The sequence below is a fragment of the Lepisosteus oculatus genome, chromosome 20, assembly GCF_040954835.1.
Source record: "Lepisosteus oculatus isolate fLepOcu1 chromosome 20, fLepOcu1.hap2, whole genome shotgun sequence".
Lineage (NCBI taxonomy): Eukaryota > Metazoa > Chordata > Actinopteri > Semionotiformes > Lepisosteidae > Lepisosteus > Lepisosteus oculatus.
Window position 1 is genome coordinate 5,992,008 of NC_090715.1, and position 18,160 is coordinate 6,010,167.

Below are 18,160 nucleotides of genomic sequence, written 5' to 3' on the forward strand. Positions count from 1 at the left end.
TTTAGCTTTATGAATGTGTAAAGAAACAAACAATGTTTAATATAAGGGTCAACTGAAAATGAATCAATTAGATTTGATTGGCAAATGCGATGGAATTGTTAGAATTCATATTGGCTTGTTATATATAGTTTACCTTTTATAACCAACGTGATCAGGTTTTTGAAGATTCTAATCTCTTTGAATTAAGTATTGTTAAATGACTGTCGTGGTTTATTTTCACTCAAAGCTTTATTAATAAGCCAAAGTTGTGATAATACTAGAAAAGTGATTGTAATGGTTAACTATTTCATCAAAATTGTTTAGACTTGCACAGTTGTGTAAATAAAATGTTCTTCAATGCATAGCATCTTTAAGAAATTGTGATTCATTCAAAGTGAAAAGGTTATAGAAACTGATATTTATTTTGTATTATTTGAAGTTTCTTTAAAGACAAAGTATGCATAAAAACATATATAAGAAACAAAACTAAAATATAGTCATATTTACACACTGAATTAAGTGGTGATATGTAAGTCTATAAAACACAACACAAAATACATCAGTATGAACAGGTGATTACGATATAGTGGTATGCTCACTAAAATATAAAATGATGAAGGTCATGTCACCTTTTCTGTTGAACTAATACATAATGAGTTTAAAAGGATCTAGTGTTTCTTGTTTAGGCAGAATTACAAAAGCAGGAAACAGTCACACACTAATACATTTACATAGATGCAGAAGTCATGGTACTGTACTGCAAAAATTAACCAAGCGCAAAACACTCTTAAAAGGTTCTAAGAAGCATACTTCCTCAGATACACAAAATTGTGTCAATGTTTTTGCAGAGCTATAATTATTTGGATAATTTTTTTACAGGCAATAACACATTCATATCAAAACGCCAACTTTATATTGTGTATTCAACAGAGGCATTTTTAGTTTTTAAATTTCAAACACTGCAACCTAAAGAAAACGTAACTGAAATCCTTAAAAACTGTAAAATGGCAGAATACGGTCCCAGTGGAAACCTGAGGGGAGTGGTGTAAAATTGCACAGAAAAACATTTGTTCTTTTTGTAACCTGCTACTGTATGAATTACATATATAACAAATATAATCAACTAATATAACAAATGAATAATCAACTAAAGATTTTAATTAATCGAAGTAGAAGGCACTGCATATGTTGTAACGAGTGGATTATGCCAAAATGAATTCTAACATTTCAGCTAAAATCTGCATTTTTTAAACAGCAATTTAGTACAATCTTCTGTATTTAAACAAATTGTGCACATAGCTGCCATTGAGCCACTGCTATACACATACTTAATCTAATTAATCTAATTCATTTTCTTGCATTCTGACACATAAAAAGAATTTGAAGCATTTCTAAGACTAATAACCATAATCAAATTGTTTTCAATGTGATGTGTAATAACATTTGGCATGTCATTGATACAATCACTAAGGAGAAAATATAAGTAAATCATTAGGAGGCACAGCTGTAGGGTGCTCAACACAATGTTCATATACGTTTAGGCACCCTAAGGTTTAAACCTTACATGTGAAACCATGTCCAATGCGTCCTATTTATGCTGTCTCTTTTACTTTGACTGAATATAGAGAAAGTACACAGGAAAAAAGGTGTGCAAGGTGTTCCAAGTTATTATTATAAATATTATGCACTTCTTCACCTGTAATAAGAAGCTACTTAAAGAGAAAAATGTCCTTGTAACAAGTTCAGCCAGTTGCAGTGGTCTGCAATAATAAAACCTGTTATACGAGACCTCCTACGATAGGGAAAAGCCAACCTTTTTTCATCAGAAGGAATTCCATAAAACAGGTTAAGTGTGCAAACGCAGGGATACTTTCTACATCAAACAGAATAAAGTTTTGCTTTTATTTTTAAAAATATACCAATTATAGGACATGAGAAGAGCTAATCAGACTCCAGGCTGAAACGTTCAATAACTGAAGGCAGTTTTACGTCTTAATTAGCTTGTAGCACCTGTGATATACAGTAATTACAGTGGTAACAAAACCGTTTCTGGACTTGAACTACACAGTATGTATAGTATTAATCCAAATAAGATCCAAGAAAGCTATGTACAGACTGCTTTGATACAGTGTATTAAAAGCAATAACATACAGTAGCTTGTGACTTTTGTTTAAAATATATACATATTATCGAAGGAAGATATGTATATACAGTATATCGAACGAGACTGTACCGTTACATCATTTGAGTTAAATGAAGCGTTCTGCACTTTGTCAGTAATTATAGATGCGCTGGCAGGGTTGTTTGAAGTTGCCATAGTGTTTCTCTTTTGGTGAATAGCGCTTCTTGGCCTGATTCTGCCTGCGGAGATGACTGCGGCCCAGCTTCCTCCTCTGAGCCCACAATCTGGTTCTCTGGATGTGGCGCAGGTGACTGTTCTTCTCCAGTATATACCCCCATGCCATCAGCCTCCAAGGAATTGAACGTGCCACTTGGGCAGGCCTGCAAGGGTAAACGATACATGCCAAACATGAAGTACATGTGCTGGTACTCAAAACTCTTTCCGTCATGACTCCCTTTAATTTGTCTCTGTAAAGTACAAAAGGGTATACTATCTAGCAAATACACTAAAGATAGGTTAAAATGTACCATTACTAATATATACAACATTAAAGGCAGAAGTAATAGGTTTATTCCATGCTGAAAAAAAGAAGAAAGAAAACACAACGTTTCGGCCATGGAGCCTTCTTCAGGTGTGATTAATATAGTAGTATAGTAGAGCAGTAGTGCTCACACCTGAAGAAGGCCCCACGGCCGAAACATTGTGTTTTCTTTCTTGTTTTTTTCAGCATGGAATAAACCTATTACTTTTCCCTTTGCAGCCTACGCATGCTGACGCAGCTACCCACCAGAAATACAACATTAATCCTTCCGTAAACTCAAATTCATTATGCTCACCCATGGTCAAGGCCAGAGTTTGGTTTAATGGCACCAAACCTGAACAGTGGCAGGATTTTAAAGATGTTTCGCACTTCTTCTCATCCTACACATGACACTTTAAAGATGTTAATCACACCTGGGGGCACCTTCATCTTCCTCTTCAGAGCCCGGTTCCTCCTCCTCATTTCTCTGGTTCCTCCAGTTGTACACGGACATGCTGGGATGCTCAATCAGTAGGTTCTCCAGGAGGCCGACCTCTGGTTGTGCCAAAGAAGGTCTCTCTGCAAACCAAGTGTGCGCTCTTAAATAATACATTTTAATGCTCATCACATCACAATCTTCATCTCTGGACATATTCTTCCAATTGTATGACATTCATGCATATTTTCTATTTTGTTTTTATTTGCTGCTATGAGCACAGTTGTTCAAGAGCTGGGAGGGTATGATACTGAAATGCAGCTCTACATATAACCTTTCTTTGACCTTTGTCACTTAATGTTACATGTTACATTTACAGAAAAACAGGCACCACAACAACACAAATGCACCTCTTAAAGAAATTCATTTTCTTAACTTTTAATTTTACAGGTCAATTTCTGTGAATTTTAAAGTGTACAGATAGGATTTAACAACTGACAAAAAAAGCTGATTTGTTTTGGGGCAAAAGAGCCATTTTAGGAAGACCCAACTTATCATTTGTGAAGTCTGTGTCTTGTAAACAATGTTTTGGCCAAACCAACAATTGACAAAGAGTAGCATAGCCTGTTAACTACAGGCCAGAAGGTGATTTTTTATTGATAAAAGGGGATGTTCTAGCCACTGGTCTTTCAAAGTAGTTGCATTAAGTCCCGAACTCAGCAGCATGAACTCCACCAAAAAAAAGAAATAATAAAGATCATGCGACTGCAGGCTTCTCTTCTATGCACTGGCACCCAGAGGATTTCAGAGCAAAATATAGTCTTAATAAATGGAGGGGTTGACACCAATTTTGTTAGTAATCTCTTTTCTTTAAACCCTCCTGAGTGAGTTGATTGTCTTTTCTTGTCTAGCACCTCTGCACTATGGAAAGATTTTCTGTACGTCATTAAGACCAACAGTTCTATTAGCATTTTGAAATCTACACTGAAACTGTACATTGCTCCTTGGCTATCATGGTATGATTTATAGTGTGGGTCATTTTACAACCTCAGCATTTTATTTCAAGTTTTGTATTCTATAGTAATTTGAGACATTTTGAGAATTTGTTTGTAAAGCAGAAATAAGGTTAGATCTTTCTTATTCTCATCTTGTCTGGATTAATGAGTTAAAAAAAGTATTTGGGATGGCTGTCGATGGACTCACCTTGAATGTTGATGATGACCCATTCACCCTCTTCAAACTCAAAGAGTTCCTCAACATCACTGCTTTCACTCACATCGTCATTTGTTGTATTACCAAGAAGTAGGCTGGCAATTCTTCCTATCATTGTATCAACAACTCTCTTCTGTATTTTCTTCCCAATTTATAGTACCTTAAAAAGAGACAAGAATATACATTCAGTGAAAATATAAAATATCAGAATAGTGAAGAGACTGTACACTAATTTATGAACAAACTCATTTAAATACAGAGGGAAATTAAAAAAAAGTGAAGACAGCAAAGTTAGAGGATAAATTGACTAACGAGTTCACACAGAATAAATCGAGACAATTTTTATGCTTGTTTTAAATGCCTTCTAGTGGCTCTTTAATGTACAGAATTGATACATTTTTCTCAAACCAATACTGAATAACATAAGCACCCCCCTAAAATATGACATTGTACATTATGTATCATAGACCCACACATTAGAGTTTTTTTTTCTTCTTAGAAATGTTTAGAAAAGTTAACACTTTTTTAGATAAGGTGGCCAGAAAAGAGATGATACAATGTCCTTATCACCGCCATCTCATCTGTTATAGACTGACAGAAGATGTGCAGGTAAAAATAGCGTGCTAGTAACCTGACCAGTGTGTCTAACTACATTATAACTGCACAACGCTGCTTACTGTACATTGGGTCTGTAAGGATATTCTGAGCAATTTTTGGCAGCAGCCAGTTTGCAAAGGGACATGGTGTTGTTTTCCTTTTCCATGTCAGCTATTTTAAATGCTATGTTCAGCTCCAACCCCAGTATAGCCTGTGTAACAATAATAAGCAAGTAAACATTCAGACATTTTTTTATATTTTAGTTTCAGGCAGATTATAAATACTTTATGACATACATAAACAATTTCCCTTTATTTTATTAGCCATATAGGTACAAGACTTCTAGAAAATGTATTTCAAGGGGAAAAAAACTCATGTGTAAATTCATTAGGCAATTTATCCACTAATTTTGCTTCACTGTTTTTTTTTTCAGATTCACCTCTGTACTTGATTTCATATATTACAATACAAAATTAGTTTAAAAAACTAAAATACATCATGCTGGAATTATAGGTTTACAGTGGGCCCATTTATCTCAGCTGATTCATTATCTATGTATTCTTTCTGCTTTTCTCTGGATCTAGGTACATAAAGATGTATTGCATATAAACACTTCATGTTTAATACAGGAATTGTACATACCATTAAGGAATAAAGTTATATATACCCCTTCACGTAAACAGGTGTCAAATAATGAAGTAAGAGAATGTACAAGATTTAGTATTCTTGGTAACAAAATCCTGTGAATCTGAATAAGTCTTCACAGTAATTAAATGAGATTACAAGACTTGGTCTTCGATTTCATCGCACTTTTCATAAAATAACTTTTCCTAATAATGTGTTCAGTACTTTTTTTCGTCAGAATTACTCAATGCTTGCTTTTCCCCATTTTCCACAAAAAATAGTTATTGTTGACAGCCTGAACCAGTTACAAGCGGAGCATTTGGAAACGTTCCTATATATTGGCCGACAGCACCAACAACCGAAATAAAAACTCCTCATTAAATACGTTTTTCCCCCAAATTACTATTTACAAAAACATTTCTCTTCTTATTAAAATGAAAGACTGCAAGTCTTTAAAGGTCTGTTAGAGGTTACTGCCTTTCCCACGCATAGATTTTCCCGATAGAAACGAGGGTAGAATGCCATCTATTCTTAAGCACATATTTGTCAGCAAACGTCCTGTCTACACGAAATGTCTACACCAGACAGCTCATCATCAGCACAGTTTCCGGGATGCACAATTAACTATTTTGGTTTTTTTTCTGTTTCATCTTGTTATATTTTCAATGCATAGCATATACTTAATTCAGGCAGATTACATTTCGCGTTTGCCCGGGTATGTTACTAGCTACGACGAGCTGATGTGTTTTACAGGGGCAGCTGCTACTGTCACTTTTGGGACAGGAAAAGACTATTAACTATCTATGTATATGCGGACTCCATTGCCTGTCTGCTGGCATACATCACCGAATATGGCAATCATAAACGTATTCCAGAATATTACAAATTACCTTTTACAACAGATCTGGCCCAAAATAAACTCATTTGTTTGAATTCACGTTCACATTATCTATTTTTCAATCACTGCAAGTAATGTGCATGCACTGATGTGCGTAACATCTGCAGGAAACATGTAGCCGTTGTTGTACAGACGTTTGATAAAAATAAAAATCATACTTAACATTTACACACCGGTATACCTCTGAAACAGACATATCAATCACCGTATTTTCACCCGTTCCAGTACCTGAAAAGATGATAAAAAGATTGTGCAGATCAGTGCTCCACGACGACTTTACTATACTTGTTTTCTTCAGACAGATCTAAGCTTTGGCTTGTTTATGAACACTTTGTTTTCATCTCCGTCCTGTCGTAATCAAGATTTTTAAAATACGTAATCGAAAGTCCTCCTTTAAAGGCGGAGCATCCTCCGATTATATTAAAATCCGCACCGGCTACGTATACTGCATTCAAGAGCTGTCACAGTAATATAGTACTATTGTATTACAATAGCGACACAATCTTTCTTCATGTAAAACTGTAGTGAAACAGCTATGAAGCTCATGTAATGTACAAATAAATTATTCCTAATAGCCACGATTAGTAATATACAATCATACTGTATGGTAATTGTTTTTTACGTTTGATATAGCACGTAGAATACATCTGTATCTTTACAAAAAAAAACAGCAATAAAAATGTTGTATTAAAAGGTCAGCCGAGTCCACATATATGTATATAACACACAAGACTAAATGGGACTTTTTATTCCTCTCATCAAATTCAAGGTCGGCGGGAACACAGAACAAAATATTGCCAGAGCCGAGGAGCGCATGAATATTGTAGGACATTGTAAAACAATACTTTTAAAATATTTTTAAACACGTATGTGTATATTTCACGCTTCATATATAAAAATGAGGGCTTGGAAAAGGATGATTATACTCTCTGGACAGGAAGTGCAATTCGTCGCTCGCTGTGTTTTGGATCCCATGAAGCACCGCGGTGGTGACTGAGCAGCGAAAGTGAAAGAATGAAACTAGGAGCAGTGACAGATTGCAAATAGTTTTGTCGTTTGTAATCTTTACCCACAAGAAATTAATCTCACCTACAACTGCAAGTATAAGGTAGGATACATTTGCTTCAATTTTACTGTAACGTTTAATACAAATGGTTGAAATATACAGCAAAAATGAATAGGTTTTGTGACCTATGTCATGTCAGATATCAAAGGTTACAGTATATTGTCTCGCTTTACTGATGACGGGCATGTGATGTAGTGTTACAACCAGCACACGGACGTAATATACATTCTTAAATGTAGTATGCGGTGCATGAAGTTAATTTGGTCTCGTTATAAACACAATAACATCGATCGGTTATTGGTATTTGTAATATATACTGGCTAGTGAGAGAATTGGCGCCTAATATTTCACGTGGATTGTGTAGTCTTTAAAACGTACACAATGTAGTATGTCCAGATCAGTTAATTTCTTAATGCCATCCAGGCAGTGTTCTACAGAAGGATTTTTATATTATCTGTCGTTTAATAAGTAGCTGCTAAAGCAAGGGTTAAAATAAATAATGGTTACGTTAGCGATAAAATATGTTTATCAATATATTATTAGTTAATATTAAGTTACAATGGCGTTAATAGTTAAGGCATAACAATGTATTATAGTGTGCACTACAGGTGCTGTACCGATGTTTCAGCCCTCTCTACACTGTTGTTGCACAGTTGTGCTTATTTGATTAACATTGCCTGAATCATCGAGTGGTGGGATAGATTAGAGTAGCCTAGAAAGCGAGGAGTAAAAAGTTGTAGGGGAGAACGCGTCGTAAGGCTCTTGTAAATTTATTTGTAAAATAAATAATAAAATAATTGAATAGAAACTCACAGCCCAGGTGATTCCTCCAGGAGGCTATATTTGAGAAAAGAAGGGATATATTAAGTAATATTGTTTTGTTTTTTCTGCATATAGCCTGTTTTAAATATTAATTGGTATTCCCGGTCCAGCAGAAGAAAATTAAAACTCTTGTTTTCAGTAATAAGATGGACATTGTTTTCCTGTCCGAACAAACCCATTTAGAAGAGCAAGAGTTGGATGCTTTGTTGTAGGGACTTGCGTACTCAGCCCCCAAAATAATGTTCAGAAAATGATTAGGGTTAATTTCTTCTTTTTTTGGGGGGGTTGTTTCTAACTATGATTATAGGCTGCTGAGATTAACGCGTCCTTGTCAACATGCCTGCGCAAGTGGATGACGTCATGCGCCTGTGCTGCGAGCTGTCTGCGAACCAGCAGATAAAGGCGGCAGTGAAGAATTCTGGGAAGGGGGCAATGATGGCGGGAGCCATGGCTTTCGCCGGGGGATTGGTTGGTGGTCCCCCGGGGATTGCTGTTGGTGAGATTAATTTAAATTTTGAGCTGCCCACAAGTATTGGTCTAATTTCCAATTGGACATCTCCTACTGTTGAAACTAGACAATTGTTATATGTTAGGATTACATTGGATTGAGGGTTTTGTTCCTTATGAGTTTGTTCACGAAAGATCAGTACAAGTGGCCTGATTTAACCTTAGAGAAATAGACAGCTTTTGCATGCTTGTTTTTCATGCTGTTTGAGAGCTGTCCCAGGGCTCTGTCAGATCTGTAGAACCCCCTCCTGCCTGTCGCAAATTTTGCACTCCTGGATTAGTGTGTGGCAGTAGTATACGCAAGGATAATGAACCCACTCCAGGGATAAGTGAAACATGCAAAGTAGAACCACAGTTCTCTCTTTTATTTCTGCCTTGGAGCAGCATGTGTGCAAAGGGACATCAGAAACCACTCCACACCCCACCCATTCTGATCTCCTGAAAATATCTGAGCAAAATCCCTGCAGGGTATTCCTGGATCATAATTCTGCCTGTAACTGACAGTTGGGTATGAGTATTTAAATGAATTAGTATTTTTTCAATTAAGGTAATAATGTAGTGATTTTTTTAGTGCCTGGTATAATTTATCAGCTTGAAAACTATGATTTTGCAAAAGTATGTGAAAGTGCAAAAGTATTTTTGAAGTCTTTAAAAGAGCTTCACTTAGGATCCAATTGAACCTTGCGAAAAGTCTGAAAAGCTCCTGCATGGTTGATGTTGTTGCAGTCCTCCCTGCAGAGATGGATGATGCTTCTCGTGTGCCTGCTTTTGTAGGTGGAGCAGTGGGAGGTTTGCTGGGCTGCTGGATGACGAGTGAACAGTTCAAACCGCTTCCGCAGATTATAATGGAGCTGCCTGCCCAGCAGCAGCAAAAGCTGTGTAATGATGTCATGACAATCCTTGGCAACTTCAACTGGACAGATGTGGCTCAGCTTATTGCTCTGGTCATGGGGAACGCCACACTGAAACAGCAAGTGGCAGCTGCCATAGTCAACTATGTCACACGAGAGCTCAGGGCAGAAGTGCAGTATGGCGACTGATTCCATGCAAGCACAGCTGCAAAAAGACATCCATTGGAATGTAGCCCCCTGGTGGAATGCAACAGTAGTGCATATGGGCTATGAGGTAGCATCAACAAACCCATTTAAGATCATTTTGCTTATGTGTTTTTTTTTTAGAATTGTTAATGAAGTCTTTAATAATAAAACTTTAAAAGGTTGTTCTGCATTAATGGGAAGGGGCATAATTATATTTGCATCATAATTATTTAAAAATGTGTGACTGAATGCAGTACAACATTGTTGGATTTAGATGAGCACGTGTTTTGCAGTGTATACATATATAACTTCACATGTGTAGTATATGTGGAAACTGCACTGTAAAAGGAAAAGTTCATCTTAAATAATTACATATGGTGGTGATTTCTGCATTAATCAAATATGTTTTTTGTTAACAGCCTGGTGCCTATACTGTTTTGTAAAAGTGAATAATTACTGCACAGCATTGGAAATTTGTATTTTGAAAGAAAATACCTATTAGGAATCTGAGTAGCAAGCAAGTGGACCTATACAAATAGGTTTGTTTAATCTATTTTGTTGCATTTCCCGCTCAGGGGAAAATTATTTGCTCTCTTAGCTGCTTTTGACATATCTAAAAGTTCCTAATTCTTCTGAATGAAAAACTGAACATCTTATTTAAAGAAAAACATCTAGGGAGTGCTGCTTTTCTCATAGATTTTAATACTGACTTGGTAACAGTTGTTTAAATCCTTTTTATTAAATATTTACACTGCTGCCCCCTCTAATGACACACACACTCAATTGTATAACCTAGTTTGAGTCTTAAAAAGTTGGTAAATGTAATCATGAGTTTAAAGTTTGTATGATGGAAGATGTCCACTTTTGGTGGCGTGCCTTAGGGGACTTTGGATAAATAAAACACTTCAAACATGTCTGTTTTTGAAAGTATGTGTTTTATGGCTTTTTAAAGATGTTTTATTACAACAATATAACAAAGACCTCAATAAGGAAATAAAATATTTCTACAATATACACTATTTCAGATATAGGGAGGGTATCTCATCTACTCTAACTACTGCTACTACTATAGAATTCGCTCTCCCCAGTTTTCTGACTACCTTTCAAAAATTATTCCACTCATTTTGTAAGTCAGTAAGTCTCACACCAGGGGAAATCATTCACCACTCTTTGATGAGGGGATTTGCCGGCCTCTAGTGGCCTATGGTTACTGCAGTACCTTTATGGGGCAGCCTAACAATATTATAGCTGTTGGTGTACATAACCAAAGAGCTTATGAGTAAACCTTTGGCAATGGAAATGGTTCTGTGGATTCTGAGCGAGATGTTTCCGTTATCCATAAAGTGCCTCTTAAATAGCTCCTGGTTTCCTGTCAGGTTTCGTGCTGACTTCAAAATCCTCACACTCACCTATAATGCTCTGCATGGCTTGGCACCTCAGTACCTGTCTGAGCTACTATAGTCCTGCTCCCCACCTTCTAATTCTTGTCTGCCTTCTGCCCCCAAGTCTGTCTACACTCTGTGAGTGACAAGGCCTTCTTATGTTATGCCCCAAACCTCTGTAACTCTATTCATAATGCTGTCTGAGAGTCACCTTCTCTAAACGTCTTCAAATTCAGACTCAAAACCTTCTTGTTTAGAAGGGCCTTTACTTAACTGGTCCTGTTCTTTAACCCTCTGCTCTGTTCTGTTCTCCCTTTTAAAGGAGCTGTATAAAATAAAGTTTATTATTATTATTATTATTATTATTATTTTATTATTATTATTATTATTTAAGTACAGTTGTCTAGAAATAGAAAGTACAACTACTACAATACATTCAATGTAGGGAGAAATAATGAAGTTTAGGCTTCATTGGTTGACCATCAGTAAATTGCCATACAGTTGTCTGGCTATAATAAGCACTTATTTTTGTTATACTGTAAATACAAATCTTCTTGCATGATAATTGGTTTAATAGAGATACATGTACAGTGTACTATATGCAGCATAAACAAGAGCAATTCCTCATAAAACCTTTGTTTTTAAGATTAAGATGTTTTTTTTACATGTATGTATTGTATAAATTTAGAACTATTAATACCAATGTATGTATACTAATTACAATGCATACTAATATACATAAAACTAGAACTAGTAAAGTAGTTCTGGGTATTGCAAAGATCTGGGTGATCTTCTGGGTATTGCAAAGCACCTAAACAGCATTTTTACTTTTAAAATGGAAAAGACCACTGCTGTTTGTGAATTAGGTAAGTGCCCTAAATTTTATAATCTCTTTCCTTTTACATTTAATAACTGCACAGTAGGTTTTATGTGATATTAAAAGACAAGTCATATTTCTGTAGTATTCTTTGTAATATAGAGAAATATTAGGCACGTCTTGTTACTATTAACAACAACAGCAACGATAATAATAATAATGCTTTGCATTTATATATCAGTTTTAATTTCAAAATATGTCAGAGCAATTTGAATGTTGGCCTACGAAACAATCACTTTGATTAAGAACATTAGGGAAAAATGTGGTTAGGTTTAATTTATTCCCTTTTTTTTCTTTTGCATTGTTTATGTTTCAATTACCAGTTCTCGTTTGTCTTTGTATGTTATGCCTTGGAATGCCTTGTTGTAGCTTTTGTACCTATTTTCTTGTACAGCATCTGTATTTAAAATGTTTGAGTTCTGTATGTAATGTATATTTTGAGAGTGTCAGCACAGCACTGTTAAATCAAGCACTGTTAAGTGACAAGGGTTAAGACTGTAAAGATAGAGGGCCAAAGGAAATGTTGCAGAGGTAAGTTCAAGGAATGTGGTTCTTCAAGATCTTCCTGTAGATGATTAACTTAACATTCAAAGTAAAAGTAAGAGAGCTAACTAATTGTTCAGCAGACATGGGTGAATGGATGTTTTCAAAGTTTTGCAAGTAAGAGTTGGTATTAAGTTTGCAAAAAAGGGTTTGAAAAGGTTGTGTTAGCACTCAGAAAAGCCTGGTGTTTTATTATTAGTTTATTAGTTCTTTGCAGTTTCTCAAAAAATAATGAATTGCCACCTGAAGAAGTTTCATGATTGAAATATTTCACTAATTCTGCAATTAAAAACCATAAAAGTTAAAGACATCTTGCATCTACAAAAGTTAACTTGTGGTCCAGAAATTGTGGGTCTTATGTTGGAATTATGCAGTAAAAATATTACATTTCATCAGATATCGGCAGTCTGAAAAAAATTGTTTTGATTTGTGTCATGTAAAATTCACATGTTAAATTTATGATGAAAATTATTTCTTACAAATATTGGGTATTCCATTTTGTCTTCGTTTCAAGTCCTTGCTGAACACCATTCCAACAGATCTTAATAGATATAGACTAAACTATTTGCACAATTTCATAAATGCTTTAATGCATTTAACTATAAAAGAGTTATATCAGAGACAACCATGTATTTCTCCATGAATACATGGCTTCATTCATAAGTGTTGGATGAGTCCGAATAGCCCAATAAAGACTATGCTGAATACTTCTTTCTGAGTGGTTACAACTGTGACTATTATTTCCAGCACTCCAGGGAAAGTTATCGAAATATTGACATTCCATCTGAATCTTTACAGAGGGCTCCTTCCTCTCTCATCTGGGAAGGGTCTATGGTTGGTGCAAGCCGAGTCTCGTCTTTCTCCTGCATCCTGCTGACTTTGGTTGGACAGCTCTTCAAACACTAGATGGCACTAGTGGCTAATTCTTATGTTTTATCTGAAATGTTTAGGTTATCTAATCAGATTTTAAATATGTTTAAGGATACAGTTAGTGCTCTCTCTAGAAGGGTAGCTTGATTTCTATCAAACCAGTCACCAGTAACTTATGGGTGTATGACTTGGAGCATGACATTGAAAAATAAGTGGAGGGAATATCTGACTGATGCCATTATTGAAGGTGATTTTTCTAGCAGCAGTCTTAAAATCAATGTTGGGCACCAGTCCAATTCCTTTTGCATGTTTTAAAAGTCATTCATACATTGCACAAAAACATCTTGCCTCCCCCTACTGCTGACACACAGTTATACAATGCCGACAAGTAATAGTACTACTATTTTCAATTCTGATCATTAGGATTATACACTATGGAAGAAATATACAGAGAATCAGAATTTAATGATCTAATTGGTTTATATTGTTAGGTTTTTAAATGGCTTGGAGGCTGTAGTCTTTTTCATCAACAATTTTCCTTGTATTAAGCTATATTGTAAGCAAACACTAGATGGCATTTAACTACAAGTGCAAATTCAAATAACTGCAGAAAACATTGGTTAGCTTAGAAAGGTTTTAGTTCTTTTGTATTTTGATGTAACTACTAGGTGTTCAATATACCATTATTTCAATAAATATTTCAATGAATAAATTATTAATAATTTTTCATGATAATCTATTACAATGATTTGGGTATAAACTGTCTAGGCCTATGTGAAAAATCTGATACACCTGAAGACTCCACAGCTGAAAAGCATTTCTTTTCTTCTCTTTTATGCATGGAATATCCCTTTACTTGTTCCTTTGCAGCCTGCACATGCTGACACAGCTACCTACTTGAACTATGTGAAAAATGAACATATCACTTATTTCAGACTTCAATCTCATTTTCAAGTACAACAATAACATGATCATTGGTAATTGGATTTGAATAGTGAAGTCTAGTTTTTTAAGCTTATATTTTTGTAACATCTTTCTTTTCTTCTCATCGTTTTCTGTTTTCAGTACAGGGTTTTCCTTGCAGAACACCATTCCAAGTGGTCAGGTTTTCCAATGTAAAAGTTCACAGTGTTTGAATTCCTTAAGGCTGTTTTATAACTGGTTCTACTGTAAAAGAACACCAACAGGAAAACAAAGAACTTTTGTCATTTTCAGTCTGAAATAATATGTTGTTGACAGTCATTCTCTTTTTTTAACTTAACTTTAGAAGCAAAAGAGCCATCTGAAAATATCTTATTCTTAGAAAACTTTGCAACAGCCCATAGGTACAAGGCACCCTATTGGACCATCGCTGGACACATAGTTGTCAATTAAGTTAGTCAACATGTCTTTGTCTTTAAAAAGGTGGCAGGAACATCAAAATAGCAATTAACAAACAATGAATATAACATTTTTAAAATGGATTATAAAAATTGTTATAATTGATTTGTTTATCCTTTTTAAATAAAAAGTCTTCATATTTTGTGGTACATTATAAAAGCTTTTCAGCGCGAACATAACAGAACCTCGTGTCTACTGTTCTCTCACTTTTTCAGGTTGTGGTGGCTTTCTAGCTCGTGATGCAAGGGTGTGTGCAGCTCTGAAGGCAGCAATAGTCATGCCGTCACCACAGGCTTGCAGCAAAGGTTCTTAAAATGCAAAGCTTCAGAGCTACTGAGAGAAAACTGAACTGTGACCGTCAGAAACCACAGAAGAGGAAGGCACAGCAGTGGTCGGCTGCATAGCCACTAAATTGTGTATTTACAAGAAATCTCAATTTCACACAAATGAGATGACCTATTAAGACAAGGAAGCTTATGATGTGATACCATTTGCTGGACAATTAGCTAGCCCCTTTGTCGGTGTAAAGTGGAGCAAACTGTCATTCTAAAAAAAAAAACAGTTTTATTTCTATGTCCTATGATGTATCTGGTTTTCTTTCTCTGTGATTCCAAAGAAGAAATGTCTTTTCTGTAACATGATGACCAGAAATGTGCACAATATTCTAAATAAAAATGTACAATACTAATGTAAGATACATAACAGAAGTAAATGGAAATCTTAAATTATTTGTTAAAAGCTCTATTGAAAAGAAAGGTCTTTTAGTACGTTTAGTAAGATGTTTGCAATTTTAGAGTCTCTCATGGACAATCATTTGGACAGTGAATTCATAGCCAGACTGGAGAAGTGTAAGAAGAGGGCTTGAAGCCAGACCATTCAGTACATTATACTTGAGAGGGAGAACCTCAAAGACCTCCGGCACTTTGTCAATGGGAGCCTGTGCAATTCACACAGGATGGGAGTAGTGCAGTTATGCAGAGTATTTTTATTCAGCCCATGAATGCATATCTGTGCACATTTTGAAGCCTATTTAGTTCTTCAGAAGATGCCTTCGTAATTAGGGTGTTGCAGTAGTGTAGATTTGATTAATTAAAGCCAAATATCAATATCTCAGTGTCAGATTAGGGTTATTAGGCCCCCCTGTCAAAGTGAGCTGTTGCAAATGTTTAGTTTATAATAAGACAAAAACATGAACCCCTGAATCTGTGTAACACATTGCATTATGCAGCACTAGAGGGTAGCAACTTTGATTTTAAATTCACACTTTTGTTTCTTATGAGTTGGAGGAAATGTTGTGTGCAGTTTGTTCCGTGCATTTTTTTCCCCAGGAGAACAATTCACATAATTTAATGTTGTTTTTTTTTTTTAAACAGCATATTTTTACTCTTATAAGGGGTTTATGTGAACAGGTGTTAAACAGTACCATAATTGTGTTACTCAATGTGTATAAACAGATGAATAGAAAAATCTTGACAGTGATGGTAGTATACCATCTAAGTAAAAGATAAATATAACTTAGACAGAGTTCTCACAGGTTTCATAGGCTGGTATGCAGAGGCCCTCAGGGGTAACTGTTGTGTAATACAATAAGATAATAAAAGACGGCTTAACCTATAGTTACAAAAGTCTTCTTTCATTTGAAATAGTAACAATAATCACAAATTTCTTTAGCGCAACGTGTTCTGTTGAACTTCGGCTGATGTACATTTATTATTTAAGGGCTCTTTCATTATCCATGACAATAGATTTCAGTGTGCTTCTGAACTGAAATAACAGGATTTCTTCAAAGAGTCTTCCTAAAACAGAGTAGATTACAAATTACCAAGATATGTTTTACAAGCTATTTTGGAAATCAAAATACTAGGTACTGATATTGCAGGCATGTAATATATCCAATGCAATACAACATTTTCAGTTCTAAATTTTTGGACTCTTTATGCATGCTAATATTTAAACATCTAATTTAATCTTTGTGAAGCAAAATTTTTTTTTTTCTGGTAATTTTCAACAAATATGTTTAGCATGTGTGGTATTCTATATGCTTGGAATTTTTTAAGGGAAGAGAAATCTTGTACTTTAAGGGAATAATACTTTTTTTTGCAGATTTTAGTTACAGAAACAAAGTGTTTTGCAGATTTTAGTTATACATAAATTCTCGTTGCCAAACAATCAAGCAAAGAAATATTCTTGTGAAGCTGATGTGATGAGGCAGAGTTTCAGCTTGAAAAACTGGTTTGGATGAAGAATTTCACCTGTGAACCAACCCAAGAATAGGCACTAAACCACAAATTAGGGAGTCATTTTCTTTTCAAAGCAAACAGTATATGAACAGAAATTCAAGGCAGGGGTTATCAGAATTTAGATTTTTGCAGTTCAAAGGTTAAGAACTGTTTTGTTGTTGCATATACAACAGATTTGATAAAAATAATGAACTTTTGCATAGTCATCACTTCTTTATACAATGTAATGGTCTGCCATTAGAAAAGTGAGATGAAGAGGGTGATAAAGAAAATAAATAAGCAATCAAAATAAATTTTCAGACTGCATGTGTACTGATTGGGTCATCACAATACACTCCAAGGTCCCACGGCATGTTCTAATGACGTTATTATCGTCATGGACAAAAGCATCTCTAGTGAGTAAGAAAAGGGAAGGAAGCTCATTATTTCACAAAATCCCATCCTTTGAGAAGATTCAGTTCAGTTTAAGTGAAATCCCCCAATTTTTGTATTCCATTTATGTGCTTATATCTGCGGACATTTGGGGAACTGTAGGTATTTCTGAGACTCTCTCCTCTCAGTCCTTTAACATAGAGTTTAGGATTCTGGAACTCACCTTTTATGTAAGAGTAAGTGCCACATTATTATTCTTTCAATGCTTCCTTTAACTGACAACTCTAACAAAACAATTGCAAGGCATGTTTTAAGTTAGACCATTTCCTTAATAAAAAAGAAAAAAATGAAACCTGTGGAAAGTTACAATCTATAGGGATCACAAACATCAGAATTTTCCAACAGCATTTCAGTCTGGTTTTATTTCTAGGAAAGGGTAAAGAAACAACACTACAGATACTAATTAGGAGACAGGACCTGCATTCAAGGAGCACTTTAATGTAGAAAACGAATTTGTTAATCTAAAGAATTCAAGAAAACCACCTGAAGCAATATGTTTTCTTCTCTTTCATTACTCTTCTTTTTGTATTTGTGTATTTCACCATTAAATGTTTCACAGTAGCTCACGATGTGATCTTTGTAAACTTGATAGTACTATTCTGCCCACCTGTCCATT

At 35.2% G+C, this 18,160-nt stretch overlaps 2 protein-coding genes across 4 annotated transcripts; one reads left to right on the forward strand and one right to left on the reverse strand.

The window, feature by feature from the left end:
• Positions 1-376: 376 nt before the first annotated feature.
• LOC102694646 (tumor protein p53-inducible nuclear protein 2) lies at positions 377-6,785 on the reverse strand. Of its 3 annotated transcripts, none has more exons than XM_069181179.1 (4): positions 6,552-6,785; positions 4,261-4,429; positions 3,056-3,200; positions 377-2,481 (listed from the first exon to the last, which is right to left on the reverse strand). In XM_069181179.1, the coding sequence occupies exons 2-4, from the start codon at positions 4,382-4,384 to the stop codon at positions 2,253-2,255; spliced, it is 498 nt and encodes a 165-aa protein (XP_069037280.1). In that variant the 5' UTR covers positions 4,385-4,429; positions 6,552-6,785; the 3' UTR covers positions 377-2,252. The 3 variants fall into 3 exon arrangements, with proteins under 3 accessions (XP_069037280.1, XP_069037279.1, XP_069037281.1); XM_069181178.1 differs by having other exon boundaries at positions 6,617-6,778; XM_069181180.1 differs by having other exon boundaries at positions 6,562-6,581.
• Positions 6,786-7,044: 259 nt separating this feature from the next.
• LOC102683277 (protein C19orf12 homolog) lies at positions 7,045-10,734 on the forward strand. The gene is made up of 3 exons (XM_069181181.1): positions 7,045-7,496; positions 8,584-8,772; positions 9,558-10,734. The coding sequence occupies exons 2-3, from the start codon at positions 8,613-8,615 to the stop codon at positions 9,821-9,823; spliced, it is 426 nt and encodes a 141-aa protein (XP_069037282.1). The 5' UTR covers positions 7,045-7,496; positions 8,584-8,612; the 3' UTR covers positions 9,824-10,734.
• Positions 10,735-18,160: the final 7,426 nt, after the last annotated feature.

What these genes read in the sequence shown, in the direction of transcription:
- LOC102694646 (XM_069181179.1), bottom strand. Translation starts at nt 4,384, where the DNA reads ATGATAGGAAGAATTGCCAGCCTACTTCTTGGTAATACAACAAATGAC. An exon ending in GGTCATCATCAACATTCAAG is followed by an intron (nt 3,201 to 4,260) that starts GTGAGTCCATCG and finishes CTTGGTTTGCAG; the next exon opens with AGAGACCTTCTTTGGCACAA. An exon ending in GAAGATGAAGGTGCCCCCAG is followed by an intron (nt 2,482 to 3,055) that starts GTGTGATTAACA and finishes TTACCCTTGCAG; the next exon opens with GCCTGCCCAAGTGGCACGTT.
- LOC102683277 (XM_069181181.1), top strand. Translation starts at nt 8,613, where the DNA reads ATGCCTGCGCAAGTGGATGACGTCATGCGCCTGTGCTGCGAGCTGTCT. An exon ending in TCCCCCGGGGATTGCTGTTG is followed by an intron (nt 8,773 to 9,557) that starts GTGAGATTAATT and finishes CTGCTTTTGTAG; the next exon opens with GTGGAGCAGTGGGAGGTTTG.